Here is a 19,451-nt window from a genome sequence, read left to right on the forward strand (position 1 = left end):
GCTATAGTTTATGCTCTAAATGCCGCGATTTTGGCGAGCGCTTCAAAATCAGCCATAGAGGAGCGCGATGCATCTCGGGAGATCCGGCAGACGTCTTGACGTCATCATGCCTCGGACGACCAAGCGTACCGTAGTGACGAGTTTTGCCACTTGGAGGCGTCAACGCGTTACAATCTCGCTTTGTCGAAGTACCCAAGGGCTGTAGATATCGCGGGGCCAGCACGCGCACCAAACCTGAGAACAACCGAAGCACGCGTTTGCACGTCGCGCGAGAGCTGAAACCAAGGTGGCTCACTTCGTTTTGGCTCTTTCCACCAAGACGCCTCGGTATTGCGTTCAGGCCTAGGCAATCTATACCAGTGAGCGGACATACCGCTGCGGCGCTGCTTTCAGAGGCATGTTGTCGTCACGACATTCCATTGAAGCTTCATAACCAACTACCAGGTGGTTTCTGATTATCGTTTAATTCACTTTAAAATATGTTTTCTTGCGTTTTCTAGCGCAATATTTATGTTTCTGTGGTTGTGCTGCTACCTGCGTCGTGTTGAAACAAAGAAATGAGCTCCAGAATTTGGTTTCCGTACCCCTTTAAGCACCTGATATACTCGTCGCAGCACGTCATAAAATACTCACCCTCGAACACCGCATACAAGCTTCCTATTTTTGCGTGTTTCTCCCTTAGACTTGCGTGTATTGCCTCATGGTGTAATACGCCAAAACAACAAGGACGAAACCGAAGGGAGAACTAGACAGGACGCGGCGTATTGCCTGTTGTCAAGCAATAGCCGCGGTAAGGCCAGTGACGGGCTCCCGATCCGCGATCCAGACTTGCACTGTGAGAGTTCTTATGCATTGCACCCGTGGAGTGCTGCACGGAGAACAGGCCCCGAACGAACTTGCCGAATGCACCGAGCGCAGACTGGTACTGACGCCGTAGGTGTTGTAGAAAAGTACCAACCTCAAACCGAAACTAGCACCTTTTTGTTCGACATGATGGGTGGGCATGCGAGAGCGCAGTCGCTGCCATCGTTTATCTATAAACTTTGGTTGCTGCAACGTGTAACCTATATTTGCGATGACTTCTAATTAAGGAACTCGGCTGTTAGAAATATCTACAGACGGCGTAAGTTTCCGAAACCAGCTGACTACAAAACAGCATACACTTGAGAAAATTGATGGCACTGTAAGTGCAAGAGCTTGCTTCGTTTTAAGCATAGTATTATGAGTGAACCACTGAAAGGATGCGGCTTAAATCTAGTTCTTTGGAACATCTAACAATATGTTTCGTGAGAGTTTTTATTTCCCTTGCGAGGGCATTGAAAACGAGAGCTTTCTCAAAAAAAAATAAAAAATATGACGGGGCAAGATAGCTGCCGTTCAAATATGACTTTGCGTGAGCCTCGGGCAACGTTTCCATGTTTAGACTTCCCGGACGCTGAGTAAATGCGTCACAGGTTTCTGGCAAGGGAGCTTTGTCGAAAATGTTCCACTTTTCACCCGCACATACATGATGCAATATCTCGCGGCCTCTGAGTTTGTCCTGGGCCTTTCATTACACACTGGTAGGTTTCAGCGTCTGCACGGCAAGAAAGTGACTCAAATTTTGCAAATAAAACACGGGTCGTCGATTCCTCCCTTCGTGAAATATCAGACGCTTACAATTCAAGCTCGCGTTTGGGTTTGTGGCCCGTGGGACGCGATTTTGAGCAGAAAGCCAACTTTTTCTTTCGGTTCTGCTGTGCAAATGCCGCGTCATAGCAGACAAACTTTCGTCGTCTGCTCTCGCTCCTCGCCTGGGCGAGGCATGACGGGATTGTCGGCGCTAGAGAGCTCAAAGACAATGTACAGCGAGCGGCGTGAACGCTCGCCTCCCCGCGCTGTCTCGTGCTCTCGTGCACCGCCTAGGGATTGCGGGGGATTTTTCGTCAAAAGTTGCGAAGTTGAGCGCGCGCAGGGAGGAGGAAACTCTGCAGCGTTCTTTTGGTCACTCCTCACGCTACGTCAGAAAGCGAAGAATGTTTTTCTCCACGAGTTTAGCTACCCAGAAATGTCTTTCCGCGCACGTAATCAACCAAAATAAAATTTGCAGTATATTCAATATATTGCCTCTAAATTTCTCTGAGGGCACAATGTAGTGAGTCTGCAAAAAAGTCTTGTGCTAACAAATTGAGAACTAATTGATGTTAAGATGTCACCCTCTTGCTTGTGTCGTACTCTTCTGCTTCCAAGTTTCTCTTTTCCTTACCGCAGTCTCGGGTTCAGATCACATTGATTGCACTCATTGTGCGACTTATTCCTGGGCAGTTTGCCTGAGACAGTAAGGTTTTACACGTGTACAGGCATTCCACGACCGTATCCCCCACCCGACATTTGTAGAAGAGTTTTTGGAATTTACCACTGTGTCGTGTTGCCTAAACTCAACGTCCAATTGCGACACATTATGTGTGTCTTTAACAAATACAGACCTAATATCTATCGGTATACCACTGCTCCAGCCAAGCACATAGCCAGGAGTTCTTTTTTGAGGGGAGGGGGGAGGCCCATCGTTGTCAGTTTGGCCTGGGTGCTAACGAATAAAGTTTCTCCATGTTTAGACGCAAACTTTTATTCAGGCGAAAAAGAAATAAGCTCGTAGTAGACAACTTGTAGCCTCAACAGTGTTTGGCGCGCCGACAGCGTCGCATCAAAACGGCGGTAGTCTTTTCTTTGCTCCCTTCTTTCTCTCTCGCTCCTTCGTCACTCTCCTCCCCTTCTTTCACTTTTCTCCTCTCCAGCACCTTCGTCGCCACACCCACTGGCCAGATTCTCCCGATATACGGGTCTGGTTCGTGTTGCACAATCAAACCACCAGACAGAAAATTGTGGTGCAGTGCATGTTTTGATAACTGCTATAGACCGTTTTATCGTGGGTAGCGCCATTTTGAGAGCGAGAGAGAAAAGGGGAAAGGACTACCGGCGCTTTCCTCCTTTCTGATTGTGTAGAAAGAGTGAAAGTCCCGGATGAGAGGCTTGGCCGGTGTTGGGCGTCTGCAGTGCCCCAACTTCGTTCGCGCTTTCTTCTACGTTTAAACTCCCAAACTTAATTAGAGCCATGGTCTTTGATGGCGACAGTCCCCCGGTCATCGGGACACCATTGCTGGATTATAGGGTGCACGAATAACGACAGAAAGTGTCGAATACTGTCCGAGGACCTATGTAGCTTCCATGGAATCCGGCAAGGCAAGTACGGCTGGAATGTTTTTAAGCTCCATTGCTTTCCGCATGACTGGAAATGATGAACCATTTATACATTTTTGCTTACAATGGGCCTATTTCAACGTAGCCGCTTTTAGTTGTAATCAACAAGCGATACACGAAACGGGAACCTCAATTAACTTTGTAAACGCCCGGAGCTCCTACATATCGTCTTGCTGTGCTGTTTTTATCTTCGTGTCCCCGTTCTTATATCTTATTGTGAATGAACGACAAAGACGCTTTAGATGTACTTTTATCGAACCGCAGAAAGCCTCGAAGCAGCTACGAATTATTTTACTATTCGATGCAATATTTTGAGTACTCACCTCCAATTTCTATCGCTGTCACGTTCGCTGCCACTGTTCCCCCCGTCGCCACACTGGCGGATGCCATGACTTAAAGAAACGTGCACACTGGGCTCGAAAACGCAGATCGCAACACACGAGACGTTCCTGCAGCGACTATCAAGCGCCTCAAAGCGCCTTAGTCAACGGAAACAACCCACCAGCGGCACTCCAAGGAGCGCTTTTGCCGGCTCTCTAATATCGCGCAGAAAATCGCGATTAAAAAAAAACAAAAAACACAATAGAACTACGTTTTCAACAATTTCCAGCCTCACCCGGCGGCGGAAATAAGCCTTCAACTAAGTGTTGTAGATGATAAAATCGATTCAGTCACCACTGCAAATTATCACTATTAAGATAAATTCAGTTACGAAATTTTACAAGCTGAAACAGCAGTTATCACGAGAAAACTCGCACGCACATTGCGAGCGTACCCCATGTTCATCGGCGGTACAGCGTTCGGTGCACGCTCCATTCACGAAATGTTCCGAGCGAAGTCGAGAGGATGGCGTGGAGGAAACGCCTTTTCGGCTTACTGACGCAATCCACTGCCACCGGAGACAGGGGTCATGTGGAAAGCGATGGAGCTGAAAGACATTGCAGCCGCTCTCGCCTTGCCGGGTTCCTTGCAAGCTACACATGTCCTCGGACAGTATTCTATGCTTTGTTTTTATTCGTGCACCCTATGACCGAGCAATGGTGTCCCAATGACCGGGGGACTGTTGCCATCGAAGCCTCTGGCTCTAATTAAGTTTGCGAGTTTAAAAAAGGAAAGAAAGCGCGAATCGGGCACAGCAGACACCCAACACCGGCGAAGCCTCTCATCCGGGACTTTCACTCTTTCTACACAATCAGAAAGGGGGAAACCGCCGGTAGCCCTTTCCCCTTTTCTCTCTCGCCCTCTTTCAGTAAAACGGTCTATAGATAAGAAGTTGGAGTCAAGATTAATGAAAATCTTTGCACTAAGACAAGCTTGCTAAATTGGTGAAATCTGAGCACATGAGCACAGTCTTAAAAGGATACTGAAGACAATTTGCATGTTCTATTTAAAATTGAAGTATATGTCAGGAGTTTCCCCGGCTATGTTGACCATGTTCTAACCGAAACTGAACTTTCGTCTGGCACAAATCATGAAAGCAGTCCTCTTAATAATCATACTGTGAGCAACACTTCTCGGGGTATCTAGTGACCGGGAAAACCGGGAATCGTCAGGGAGATTTGAACTACCGGGAAAAATCAGGGAATAGTCAGGGATATTGTAAAAAAGCGAGTCCAGTCAAGGAAAATGAGACGGCAATGCCATCGAGTTCCCTGAGCAAAGACTTGAGGACTGGGGGGCAAAAAAATGGGCAATAAGTTCTGCTTAGAGCGGAGCGCGGGCTCTGCTAACCCGGTGTAGAGTGCACTACCCAATGCAAATGAAACGACCGACAAATCTAGTCCGAGCCTTGGATTGGATTGGATTGATGGAGCAACACTAGGCTCCATCCAGTTAGAGCTACTAGATTCAGGCCGTGTTCCAAAATTTACTCAATCTTGCTCCAGGGTAAAGGTTTTGTACCTTAGCGTTCTATAACCTACCCGCGTCCAGCGCTTTTCAATCGGCGTTGTCACGTGACGCGACCCTCCAGAGTAACTCAGATCCATTTGGGTAAGATTTGGAACACAGCCATAGTAACAAATGATAAAGCCACAAACCCCAATCCAAGCCAAAAGTATCCGAAAGTGCATCTGGCGGCTTTGCCGCCATTCGGTTATTGATGTGCACAGTTGAGCTTCGTGTTTCCGGAAGCAGCCTCTTCACTGCAATGTCTGCGGCAAGAAAATGTTTGTTCAATCCGGACTGGACAAACCCGAATATTTCGGAATATGCAATTTGGATCAAGCCTGCAGAAAATTATCCTCACAGTGCTCAATTTCTTGTGTTGTAATTGTCTTGTATATTTAACCAAATTGTTTTATATATTTAAGTGGTCAGGGAGTTTCACCTGAAATTGTCAGGAAAAGTCAGGGAATTTCAAAATAATAAATTGCTAGACACCGTGCTTCTATTTTGGGGGACGAAAATCCAGTTAGTTTTGATTTTGCCAGTTTATTTGCAGATGCAGGCACAAGAGTTAACAAAAAGGACAGTGACATGTTTCGGCGTATTGCAAGTCCTGAACATCTTGAGAGTGGGCTATCCAAGGAGTTTATTAGTACTAGGAGGGGGCACATTGCAATATGTGTGAAGCCCAGTCATAAAAAAAGTTTAAACAATGTTGTACCAAACTTGACCCAAGATCTCTCTGGCAATTGGTGCACGTGACATGTCACGTGCGAGATGGATGGTTGATTGTAGCAGGATTCCTTGCAGGCTTGCGCGCGCTCCGTCCGTTAGGTTTTATCAGATCGAACGCTAGATGTGAAGCAAGCAGCTCCGTCCGGTAGATTGCGTCTTGGGCCGATAAGTGAGGAGGGTAAGGAGGAAAATGAGAAAGGCGAGGCGCCAAGGGAGCTTGGCTTGTGGAGGCTACACGGCTGACGTCATGCCCCCTCCTACCCTTCTAATCTTCCAATCGACAACACTCGTTTGTCGATTGTGCCCAAGCACTGCAGACAGTGCCAACAGGGCAAGCTGTCTTGAATTTTCAATTTCAATGACCTTGGTCACACTGAGCAGGATGCCGCGGATGACCTCAAGCTCGGCATACACCGGATGTGCTCAACTCGGGAGCTCATCACTGCGCAAACTTCCACCTCCTCTAATTTCACCATCTTGAGTTTAGCCCTCTAGCAGCATTGTAGTCTACTACGAGGAGGAACTTTTTTAACCTCGCGACTACAGAAAGGTGCACCTGCCTTGCAACAGAAATTTTGCCATCTTTTTTTTTCTTTTTGCCCTCAATAGTATTACTTTTAAAACTGCCTCTTGTGAAGTGCTCAACACATTTAAGAAACTGTCGTAGGATTTTGTCATAATTACATAAACCTTGCAATGATTTTGTGAATCGATTTACACTCGGGTTTCATCATACACATTTTTTAGTCCCAAGTCCTTCATAAATTGCTTAGAAGTGCATCCAGTTTCCATGTTTAGAACATCTGTCAGTGTTTCACTATTCCTTTTATTCCAGTGCTATTGTGTGCACACTAATCACTTTAATAACTTCTGTCAAACAGGAGATGTGTGGAGAATGCCTTTGGGATCATGTCCGCCCGGTGGAGAATTCTCCTCCGGACAATCAACCTCCTGCCAGAGAACGTCGATTACATCATCAAGTCCTGCTGTGTCTTGCCCAACTTTCTCTTGGTACACAGCGAACACCCAGCAGCCTATGCTGATCAGGACGACAACATGGAAAACCCAACGGCAGGAGGGTGGCGCCGCGAGATCCTAGACTCAGCGAGGGAATTGCTGTTTCCGCTGGAGGCCACACGTGCACGGAACTTTGGCGATGATGCAGACTTCGCCAGGAAGATGTACATGTATTATTTCTGTAGTCCTGCTGGGGAGGTTTCCTGGCAGTGGGACCAGCCTGGCGTGAACAAACAGGTTGCACGAAGCAACCTGCGAAAGCTCGGAGTCCATGTGAACCTCATGTAAAATTTTGAGTCAAGTTGACATTTATTTGGCAAACCTCGGAAGACACAAAACAAAATATTAACTAGATTCTGAACTTTAATAAACACAATAGACCATTCGCAATATCCCCCAAGCGCCCTGGCCAGTGCTAGAGGAATCATGGGAACGGTGTTCCTTCGGCTCCTTAGTGATCGATAATTTCGACCCAATTTATGGTTACATAGCTTTTGAGCGTAATTCGGAGTCACCCTGAACAAGCGCCTTATCATATTGCTCTTAAAATTTCTTAATGTCAGCGTTTTTGACACTGTGCATGCTGTCCACCCTTCAACCTGGACGGGCTGCAGAAATCTCTTGCATTATTATCATTTTCGTGATATTAAGTTGGAAACTTTAAAAATGCTATAAGCCCCACTGACTCCGAGCAAAATCCTGGTTTTTGTTGTTGTGAATTGTCGGCTTTTTAAACCATTGCCGCTAAAACAACAATCACGAGAATGATAATATTGCAAGAGATTTCTGCAGCTCAGCCAGGTTGAAAGGTGGACCGCACGTGCAGTATCAAAAATGCTGACATTCACGAGCAATTTTAAAAGTGGTACGACAGGTCCTTGGGGGTAGGGTGATTCCGAGTTGTGCTCAAAAACTGTGTAACCATGGAATTGGTCAAAATTAGCAATCACCAAGGAGCTGAAGGAACACCATTCCCATGATTCCTCGAGTGCGGGCCGGGGCGCTTGCGAATATAGTAAATGTTCTATAGCAAGAATCGTACATCACCAGAAAATATCGTGGTAATTAACAGTACATTTCTGAACAACAAAATTGCAGCATAAAGTGAATGTCTATACTCGTCGCCGCTACAGCTGTAACAAAAAAAAAATGGGGTTGCATGTTCAGAGATAACATTTTAGCCTATCTGTTAAGTGCATGTGCCACACGGCAATGACTAGTTAATTTGACTAACCATGATTATTTCAACTAACCTGTACATGCGGCACCAAGTCCCGATTACATTTCTATCCAGTTGCTTCATTAGTAAGTTGCCGTTTGAAGGCACTTAGTAGATGCTGTAGGTATATTGATTCACAACAACTTGTCTGTTACTGTTTCTGTTACTTCTGCTCTTCAAAAACCCCCCCAGTCTCAGGGTAAACAACGAAATGGTATATTTCTCACATTGCATATTTTGTTTTGAATTTATTATTGCACTAGTTGTATCAATGTATTTGAATTTTTGAATAAATATTCTGTATATAAATGTAACTTGAACATATCACCATCTTTCTAAATTGCCTGCTGCAGCAGTACAGAATCCACGACTTAAAATGGTAACAGTAACAACATACCAGGTACATATAATCACAGTGAAACTCATAAAAGAAGATTAGTCTTGACAACTTTCATTCCTAGAAATAAGATATTGTTAATAGTATGAAAACATTGCTTGGGCACAATATGCTATGCAGCAATCTTACCAAAAAAGAAAAAGTTGTACACAGGTAATGTATTGCAAACAACAGCCTCATGTCTGTAAATGCCCTGCAACTGTAGACTAAATGCACTGAATGTTACATTCCACTATTGCACCCCCAGTAGCTTTTAAACATTAAAAATAGAACAAAATTAAACCAGGTACCCTCTTGGCAGCGCGAAGTCCCACTACAGACAGAGCAATTTACAGATTCTCGAGCTGTAACACGGAATTGCTGGACTTGATCCGGCTCGATGCCACCTATACCCGTTTTCACGTCAAGAAAAAAGGAAGTTTTGCTCCATGTTCCTACGCCGCGCGAGGTAGTTCTCACAAAATTTGGTCGTCGGAGGAAGACGCGATGCTTTTGGCGTTTGAAACGTGTACGTCTTGATAAGAGAACACATATCTAATCTAAAATACACCTACATATGCCTCAATTCTCAGCGTAACGAGGGATATTAGTAATGCTCCGCGAGGAGCCGAACTTTTTTCACTATGGTTCTTGAGGTGAAAACGGGTATAGCAAGGAATGGCGGGATTACTGGAAAAAACTGCCCCATCTGAAACAAGCCTAAGTTACCTAGTCCTGGCACTCTTCGATAGCCTGCAAGATGTTTTTACGCATTCTTAACACCTTGGATAGATAAATAGATCGCATTGGATCGCACAACGATAGGGCAAAGTATTCATGCGCATCTGGCTTCTTCTGGCATGCAACACTAGAACTTATATTTTGGAGCTCCGTCAAGAGCGGGTCAGGATTGCTCTTTGTCCTTTTCTTTTGCGGCTCGTTCGTAGCGCCACTGGAAAAAGCTGGAGGGAATGGGCTTCCCACCCCCCCAGACTGGTGCTCCTCGTCCACTTCATACACTTCGACAATGCAAGCCTCCGGCTCCGGCCCATCCGCTGCTCCCCTTTCGTCTAAATAGGCCCCCTCGTTCACCGGACGGATGAAGTCGTTATTACACGATGTGCTAGATGTCTTCATGTTTCCTGACGTGCTGTTGATTAAGGAGAAAAAAAATTTGTTTAATAAAACAAACAATCAGTGCCACACATCAGGGGCACAGCCACGAATTTTCGGGTAGGGGAAGGCTAGGCTCACTAGTGCAGTGAACGATTGTGTGAAGCGCTTCGGCAGATTTCGCTGAGTTAGCATGAAAAATGGTCATAAGTCACTGCACACTGCTAAAAATAGCCTCATTCTATTTCGTTCTTTCTGTACCTTTCATCACACTGAGTATTAACCAGTAGAAAGTTCACATTGTGCAGGAAGCTTATGCTAGCCGAAATGTTCGATCGGCACAGCTACTACGCAGCTCCAAATCTACTCAGACCTTAGTGTATCAGAACGTCACTAAAAGCGCCGTAAAATCGCGTAATTATAATAATGATCATGTTTATTTGCACTCGGATGCCGGTGACAGCAGAAAGACCGTATGGACATACCAGAGGCATGCACACGTGGAATCTATGAGTGGCGATCTATTATTTGGGGACAGCGAAGCCTGGACGGCTATCAAATAATTTAATCAAAGAACACTATCGGAGAATTCGCAGTGCACGCATTACCTTCGATGCTGCAGGGTATCTCGCACGAAATACATTTGTTCGAAGTGTGGCCACGACATCGGGTCTTCGACGTCGTCGGCGCCGGCACCGCTCGTGCTGGTTTTCTTCATGTCGCGCAGCAAGCGCACCAGCTTGTCCCGGAGAGATCTCCAACGTTTCTGGACTTTGTCCACTAAAATAAAAAGAAGACTCAGATTGAGGTGGGCACTTTCGTTGGTGAAAGTTAGGACTTACCGCGATCCTTGTCTCCCGGCAGAAGGAGATCGCCGAGTTCACTCCAAATGGCCGATTTTTTTTTTGTATCCTTGTAATCCTTACATTCCGGCTGCCAGAGCGCAGGACGCTTTTCAACTTCGCTAATTAGGCGTTCGTTGTTGACTGCCATTCTCGCAAGGCCGTGGCAAAAACTACAAGAGTCCTACAGTGGTGAAAACTGAAGAAACTTCAAACGCTGCTTGCTACTAAACACGGCCGTTCATTGGTTGTTGCCTGCTGGACGCAGCGGGAGACGCGCCGCCTGGACGCAAAATATCTGGCTCCTCCAGATACGCCGGAATGCGCCTAAAAACGCTGCGTTTCGTCCTTGCGCCGGAAGTGACGTCAAAGCACAGGCGCAGACGCGACGCAGACGCGGAGAAAAACGCACCATGTGGGCTAACCCCACGTAACGCGTGCGCGCATGCGAGCGCGTCACAGCGACGTCACGTCGGCGAAAACCCGACGCTCTATACTCCGGCGTCGTGGCGTAACTGACGCGACCGGCAGCGTTCGACGCAGCCTGACTGCCTCGACGCCAAAATGGAGCATGCCGTATTCCGCGCCGGCCGCGCCAGCGACGCTGAACCAGGATGCATCACGCGCTGGCTCCCGGTAGCCCTGGCGGCGAATACGAGCAATAGGTGACATTCACTTGACGTCACTCGCTAGGTTCGCTGCCATCGCCCACCGCGGTCGCCATCTTCGAGGTCTCTTGCTATCGCGAATGCCATCTGGCCGGACCTTTTGAGCGTGGTTTAGCAGTATATTACAACTTTAAAGGGTCTTTTTGATCGAAACTAGGGGTTATTCTTATACTTTGGTACTTTTGAAGCGCCGTGGGAGTATTTTTTGTGTGTTTTAGTTTGTTTTTGTCGCAATCGGACTCGTTTACTGCGGCCGCGTTGCTCCCTCGGCTCCATGAAGCGCTCCGTGTCGCCCGCTCAGCCGACGGCGGTAGCTCTTGCAAGAACTAATTTTTCTACTTTGGTGCTTTTGCAGCACGGTGTGATTACTCTTTGTTTTGTTTTGCTAGTTTCATTATTGTTTTTCTCTAGACTCCGTTCCACCTTCAGTCTGAGCGCAGTGTACGCCACAGGCCATCCCAGCCGATCCAGCGCCGGGAGAAAATCGCGTGACCTGCCGGTTGGGCAGAGGGACACAGGGAGCTCAAGGTCACATGACACTCTCCCCACACTAGATTGGCTGGGATTACTCCTAGCGTCCGCTGCGCTCGGACTGAAAATGAAACGGAGTATAGCTGATTTTCTGTACTACGGCCGTGTAACCGTGTGGCTCCATCGCCGCTGTGTCGTACATACGTCGTGCCTTCGGTGTTCGTTCCTGTGCAGAAACATACCGTGCGGCTCACAGAGTGCGCAGCTTATAAAAAATGCGGTTCAATTTCATTAGCCCAAGCGATTTAAAAACCGCATGTAAGCGATTTGGCGAGCGGGAAGACAAGCGACGGCGACCCGCTTCGCTGCCGCTCGGTCACTCGCGCGACGAGGCAAACCGCATGAAAGCGACGGGAGCACGCGACCAAGGCGATGAGCGCTAAGTTTTTTAGAAATCCCAAAACCGAGCTACGCGACGAGTGACAGTGAAGGGTGAACCGCATGTAAGCGATTTAGCGAGCGATGGCGACAGCGACGGGGGTCGGCGACGAGCGACGGAGATTTCTCACGGTCGGTCGTCGCGTCGCTTGGCTTTTGGATTTCTAGAAAGGGTCGCTTATCGCCTTGGTCGCATGCTCCCGTCGCTTTCATGCGGTTTGCCCCGTCGCGTAAGTGACCGAGCGACAACGAAGCGGGTCGTCGTCGCTTGTCTCGTCGCTGTCGCTCGTCTCGTCCCGTCGCTCGCCAAATTGCTTACATGCGGTTCAGCCTTTACACACGGTACTTGGCGGCAACAAGGAAAACGGCCCGCCCCCGGGACCAACTTTTCTTCTCTCTTCTGTTCAACGAAGCTTCAACGATATGAAATTAGCACACACTAGCAGCGGACGACCGCGTAGCGTACCCAAGCCAGTCAAACCGAGACCTCGAAGATGGCGGATCGACGGTGGCGCTCCCTGGCAAAATCGAACCTGCAGCCTCAGTGAATACCACCTATAGCAGACGACGGGAGCACAACTCCGTGCAGCGTCATGTTTGAAGAATCGGACGTCTCGGTCGTCGAGAAGCTGATCGAGGGAATTCGTCCTTACCCGTGTGTCTACGACACGAGGAAGCTTGAAAACCGTAGACTGTGCGCTTGTCAAAGATGTACCGCATGTACATTGACCGCCTACACTTGCGGGGCAGGCGGTGCACCAACAGTGCAAGCGCGAGTTTTCGTCGTGCAAGGTACGTCCACGCCATCGCTCGAACTTAGCGCTCAAGAAGTGCGAGAATTCTCGTCTGCTATTCGAAACGAAAAGGAACCGGAAATGGCGCACTCTCGCAGGAAACGCGCCCTCGTAGCCAGATTCTGCGCATGCGCCGCGCTGGCGGCTCACCGACGCGCGCCGCATCAGTGCGCGCCGCAGAAGTCGCCAGGGCCGCCGGAGTATAGAGAGGGCGAATTTTTGACCCGCGCGGCGTGACTGACGTGACGTAGCCGACTTCGGCCAGCGTTCGCTTGCGCGCGCGTTACGTCGGAGTATAACAGAGCCAACAGAGCCTAAAGACTCTGTTATACTCCGACGTAACGCGCGCGCAAGCGAACGCTGGCCGAAGTCGGCTACGTCACCTCAGTCACGCCGCGTGCGTCAAAAATTCGCCCTCTTTATACTCCGGCGGCCCCGGCGGCTTCCGCGGCTTGCGTCGGTGGGCCACCGGCGCGGCGTATGCGCAGAATCTGACTACGAGGGCACGTTTCCTGCGAGAGTGTGCCACTTCCGGTTCCTTTTCGTTTCGAATAGCACACGAAAATTCCCGCGCTTCTTGAGCGCCAAGTTCGAGCGATGGCGTGGACGTACCTTGCACGACGAAAACTCGCGCTTGCATTGTTGGTGCACCGCCTGCGCCGCAAGCGTAGGCGGTCAATGTACATACGGTGTATCTTTGACAAGCGCCCGGTCTACAGTACTCAAGCTTCCTCGTGTCGTAGACACACGGGTGAGGACGAATTCCCTCGATCAGCTTCTCGACCGACCGAGTCCAATTCTTCAAACATGACGCCACACGGAGTGGTGCTCCTGTCCTCTGCTATTGCTCGTATTCGCCGCGCTTCCCACGCGAGGGCTCCCGGGAGCCAGCGCGTGATGCATCCTGGTCCGGCGTCGCTGGCGCGGCCGGCGCGGAATACGGCATGCTCCATTTTGGCGTCGAGGTGGTCAGGCTGCGACCGAACGCCGCCGGTCGCGTCGGTTACGCCACGACGCCGGAGTATAGAACTTCGGGTTTTCGCCGGCGTGACGTCGCTGTGACGCGCTCGTAAGCGCGTACGCGTTACGTCGGAGTATAACAGAGCCTTTAAGAGACAGGCAGCGTCAGAGAAGTGGTCTGCCTTCCAAGCGGGCCGCATCAAGGCCTCCAATGCCAAGGCAGCGTGTAGCCACATCCATCAACAACCCCTCCCAGTCTCTCGTGAGGAGGATTTGCAGCCCACTAAAGACACAGTTCAGGGCACCCCAGGTTGCTTGGGGAAAAGAGCAGGAGAGCAAGGCCAGGGTTAGTACATCTTGGAGATTGCTCAAATCGACCAAGACCTTAAGTGTGAAGAGTCCGGAGTGCATTTTTCCACGAATCACCCATTATTAGGTGACACTACAGATAAACTGGGGCCCCTGCTGCGCGAAAGATGTGCTTGAAGTGAATTGCTTACACCGTGCAAGGTGTTCTTGATTTTGGAAATCCCTAAGCTAAAGAGTTCTTGCCTGGTAACAAAACGTGGAAAGTTGATGTTGAAGACAGACCACAAGAACTACTTCCAGGTCCAGATGCAAATGCTGGTGTGTGGAAGAATGCGCTGAGACTTTGTAGTGTGAATGACTAAGGATCCTGTTTAGGCAGCGCATCTCCTGAGATAGAAAGTTTTGCTTCGAGATGGTAGCTCGTTATGTATATTTCTTTTAATGTGTGCTCCTGCCTGAGCTCTGTTTCAAGCACTCGAGTCAAAAAAGCTAAAAAGATGACAAAGTCACGGAGAGCGTGACATGTTCCGACAGCGAGAAGGAAGACGACGGAACTGCCTAAACTTATTGCTACTGCAAGAGACCGGAATCAGGTAAATGAGGAAGTGTGACGATTCATTGTGCAAATACAAGTGGTTTCACTTCGCATGCGTGAATATGAAGAGAACCCTTGAATCACGAAAAGGGTTCTGCAATGATTGCGAAGCAGCAAGGAAGAGGTAGAATTGTGAAAGAAACTGAAAAATGTGCATCCTAACTTTTTTTTTTCTCCTTAACAGTGGAGTGTATTTTAGGCAATGAGATCCATGGAGTTCTTTTCCTCTTGATCTAAGGGCTTAATGAAGTATAGCACCTGTCTAAAAGATCTTGTTGCTTACTACTTTGAAACAAACAAAAGGCGAAGGTCCTCATAATACCGTAAAATGAGGTTACTTTGTGACTGCAGGGGTTACTCTGTGAGACGCACTCAATTTTCTATATTTTAAATCTCGCGCCATGACCAGGCGCCGCCGAAAAGCTATGAGCCACTCAACAAGCTCGCCTGACATGCTGTGCCACCTAGCGGCAGCCGGCCGAAGTTCCCGCGCTCCGGAGCCACTCTAGACGCCAACACGTTGAATGGTGCTTTAGCGCGCATTGTTGAAGCACCGTAAACTTTGTGTGCTCCACTTGTCCGCACGAGAAAAACAGCGAAAACAGGTATGTACTTCTGATTGTTAATACGCAAGCTAAAATAAACTGTAATAAAAATTTAATCAAGTCACCTTTGTTTAAGGTTATAGAAAGGAAACTGAAATGTTGATACTTTGCGGGGTAACTTTGTGACACACAACATTACCCCATTCTGTTTTTAATTTAAATTATATGTTGTTTGGTTGATTTTGCAGCGTTTAAAGGGGCCCACCAACAATTTTTTGACCGGTTTGAAGTTCGCACTGAAACGGAGCTCCATGAAAGCAGGAACACCGAGGCAAAAAAATATGACAGAAATTCGCAATATTTTGTGAGTTATTAGAAAACTAAATATTGCAGAAAACAACTTTAAATAAGCAAAAAATTGCGCTTCATGACGTAAAATGAAACAGTTTAGCGATTGGAGCAAAGCGTCAGCCCGGGCGATTGGAGCAAAGCGTCGGCCCGGTCGGCTCGTCGGCCATTAGGCCTAGCTGCAACCATCGTAGCTTTGGGATCGGGTTGCCATCATCGATGAATTTACCGGGCTTATTGGATTTTGAGTGCGGAGCTGGGCGTCGCGCCGTACGAGGACACTCCACGCAAGCGCCGCGACGCGTCTCTGCCTCAGTCCACTTCGACTGCCGCGGAAGACTCGTCTCCCGCAACTCCGCCACCGGAGCCACCTCGGCGAGTAGGAGCTACAAACTGGTGTGCGGTCCTGTTGGGCAAAAGCTGGGTCCCGTCGTCGCACTTCACTCGAACAGTGAAAAGTCTGTCACAGCACTGAAAGAAAATAAGGGTTCCCCTGGCTCCTCTTACTGCTTTTAGTTGACCGGGACCGGGGGCGCACAAGTGAAAATATGATGCGCATTGTCTGGACGGATCACTTGTCGTCTGCTTGCGATGGTACGTCGTGGACGCCGATGGGAGGCGCACATGAGCGACAAGGCGCAGAGCTCTGACAAAGCGCAGAGAAGGCGTTGTTTTCGCCCTTTTTGAACCTTATTTTGCAACTTTATTAGCTCTATAAAAATGACTTGTTAGAGAAATAATCATGGATAACGTGTGATATACTTTATTTCGCTTCAAAATTCCTGGGACGGCTCTCGCCAATCATGAAACCCAGAGAATGTGACGTATAGTGAAAAGGAGCGCCGTTATGCGCACGCATTCGGCACATCGCGGCACCACCGTCGGAGGAGGTGTTTCCGAGTTGTCAAATTAAAATATGATGCGCTAATATTTTCAAACTCTTTCGTTGTCCACTGGGTTTCCGGGACCACTAGCGTGTAGAAACCGCAAAAAAAAGTCGACGCTCAAATACTGTTGGAGGGCCCCTTTAAGAGATATGAGGAATGATAAAAGGAAGCTTGGTGCACGGCCGTACCAAAATTATACCCAAGAAACGTTGAATAATGCCGTTCAGTTGGTCCTTTCAAAGAAATTTTCATCGAGGGCAGTATCTGATAGGTTTGTGAGTAGTATTAAAACATCTTTCTTTTTCTTCTTTTTAGGTCCTTACCTATGCATTACCATTACCTATGTCTTATGTGTTGTTTGTTTTTCCTCTTAGGTTAAATATTGATGGGAACACCTTGCTGTTGAAGACCACACAGGCTCGGGGTTCAGTCGATCGACCGGCTCAAAAAGTTGGTCGTCAACCTGCTTTTACGGAAGAGGAGGAGAAGAGGTTGATTGTCTTCATTTGGCTTCCCAATGACAAAGTTTGACTTGACCGAACGGGAAGAAAAGTGTCTGCTTCCAAAGATGGCAACTTTCCCGGTAAGGAGTGGGCAAACTCTTTCTTGAAACGTTACAAAGATATCCTCTCTGAATGCGTGTCAAAAAACATCCCATACGCAAGGGCATCAACGGATGCAGAAGTGATTGACACGTTTTTTGGCCATCTGGAGAAAGAGCCAGATGGTATTCGGGACGAAAACATTTGGAACTGCGACGAAACAAATGTACAGGATGATCCAGGGAGCAAAAAAGTGATAACTAAAAAAGGAGCTAAGTATCCAGAAAAATTCAAAACTCATCAAAAGCCTGTACTTTCATTATGGTTTGTGGAAGTGCTGCGGAAGAGTTGGCTCCGCTTTACGTCAATTACAAAAAAGAAAAGCTTTGGTCGACATGGACAGAAAATGGACCAGAGGCGGCCCGTTATAATCTAACGAAATCTGGTTGGTTCGATAACCAAGTTTTCGAAGACTGGTTCATGTCCCTTATGGTCCCCCTATTGAAAAGCAAGATGGTCCAAAAGCTCTCGTCGGGGACAATTCGAGTTCCCACATTAGCCTCGAAGTGCTTCGTCTGTGCGAAGAAAATAATGTAGAGTTCATCGCGCTCAAACCGAATGCGACTCATCTACTGCAGCCTCTCGATGCCGCCGTTTTTCGTAGCCCGAAAATAATTTGCCGTTCACATTTGGCGGAATTGAAAAAGTCAACCTCTGGAAACTGCTGCACATCCGTGCCAAAAAACAAATTGCCCGGTCTAATAAAAAAAAAAATGACGATCAAATTGGAAGAAAGCATTAAAACAAACCTGAAGTCAAGATTCCGGAAGACCGGGATTTTTCCCCTGGACAAAACCAAGGCTCTCCAACAGCTTCCTAAATCAGTCCTCGAGGACAGCTTGAAATCCATGACAGACGTCGTAGGGGATATCTTCTTGGAGGAATTAAATAAAAAAGAAAAGAGGGGACTGGAAAGCAGGCCACCAAGAGGAGGAAGATACTCAATGTCCCAGCGGGGAAAAGCATATCGGTTGCCAAAGTGGAAGAAGCCAGCAGGACGGGAAAACCGACAACGGGAAAGAAGGGCAGCTCTTCCTCCGGTATCGGAGCTAGGCGACCTAGGAAGAGGTCTTCTCTTGAGGACAACATCGCAGAAGAAAGCAGTGACAGCGAATCGTCTTCAGATGGTCAGCACAGCGACAACAAAAGGTGGTCGGAAGAAGACACAAGTGATTCCGAGGTACTCTCCGGAAGTCTTGACCACCTATCGGAAACGGACACTCCTACCACTTCCGTGATTCCAAATACTAGCAACGTCCCGAGGGTCCGTGGTATGGGTTCCAGAGAAAGCACCTTCAAGGGGGATGACTTTGTCGTAGTAAACTTCGAAGGACGACTTTTCCCGGGAAGAGTGACGGAAATCAAACCTGAGGGGTACATCGTCAACACTATGGAGAGGACCAAAAAGAATTGGAGATGGCCGGACCGTGGAGACGCTATTTTGTACTCAGAAGAAATTTTGTACAAAATTGAATCACCTACGCCGGTGGGCAAGCGAGGCATCTTTGAGGTAAAAGATCTTGATTGAGGAGGTACATGTATGAATATTTTGTAATACAATTGTAACGTTGCCAGAGCAGAAACCAATTGTAGTTAACGCATATAATCTTTTGATCGGGTAACTTTATGCCAGCCCTTTTTTTTCGCAATCATATTCAGCCAAAAACAATGTTGTCACAAAGATGCCCTACACGACGGGGCAACTTGGTGAAAGCTTTTAACATGACTATAGCCATTTGTATTACAGATGCGAATTTGTAGAACATACCGTCGTGTGAGGAAAGGTTTTAGCAATGTTATGCCACTATTCATTCGCGTCTATGTTGATAGTTGTTCAGTGAGAAAATAAAAACGTACGAAATTTGTCACGAAGTAACCCTATTTTATGCAGTCTTGGGTAGTAACGAGTTACTAGTAACGCGTTACTGTAACTTTGTTACTTTTGTGGTAACTTGTAATTTTAAGGAGTTACTTTTTAAAAATGTAACTTGTAACTGTAGTTCTATTACATTTTCTGAGGCAACGATGAAAGTAACGAGGTTACTTTTTTCGTTACTTTCCTTGTTTATGAATAATATATATCATTGAATGAGTACAATCCAGCTATTTCTTGCACCTTCCAAATCCTCTTTTTTGACAATTCGAGTGTCAAGTTGACCTAGCACGAACTTGTGACGTACTGGGGGAAAGGGCACACCGCAAGGTGCGGTCCCCTCCCCTTTCCTCTTCAACAAAGTAATGAGAGGCCTTCCGGCAAAGCTAGCGCATCTCCCACATATTCTCTATGCTGATGACATTACTCTCTGGATCAACAAGGGGAGAGATGGTGACACACAAGGCAACCTGCAGGAGGCGTTTAGGATAATACAGGAATATGCAGCAGACTGCAATGCTCCCCTCAGAAATCG

General features: G+C 47.7%; 1 protein-coding gene across 1 annotated transcript; it reads left to right on the forward strand.

Annotated features, from left to right (window-relative positions):
• Positions 1-2,440: 2,440 nt before the first annotated feature.
• LOC121834580 lies at positions 2,441-16,820 on the forward strand. The gene is made up of 4 exons (XM_042288306.1): positions 2,441-2,478; positions 6,741-7,160; positions 10,207-10,392; positions 16,757-16,820. Exons 1-4 carry the CDS (start codon positions 2,441-2,443, stop codon positions 16,818-16,820), a joined length of 708 nt encoding a protein of 235 aa, XP_042144240.1.
• Positions 16,821-19,451: the final 2,631 nt, after the last annotated feature.

The sequence above is a fragment of the Ixodes scapularis genome, unplaced genomic scaffold (genome assembly GCF_016920785.2).
Source record: "Ixodes scapularis isolate PalLabHiFi unplaced genomic scaffold, ASM1692078v2 ptg001639l_1__unscaffolded, whole genome shotgun sequence".
In the NCBI taxonomy this organism is placed as follows: Eukaryota; Metazoa; Arthropoda; class Arachnida; order Ixodida; family Ixodidae; genus Ixodes; species Ixodes scapularis.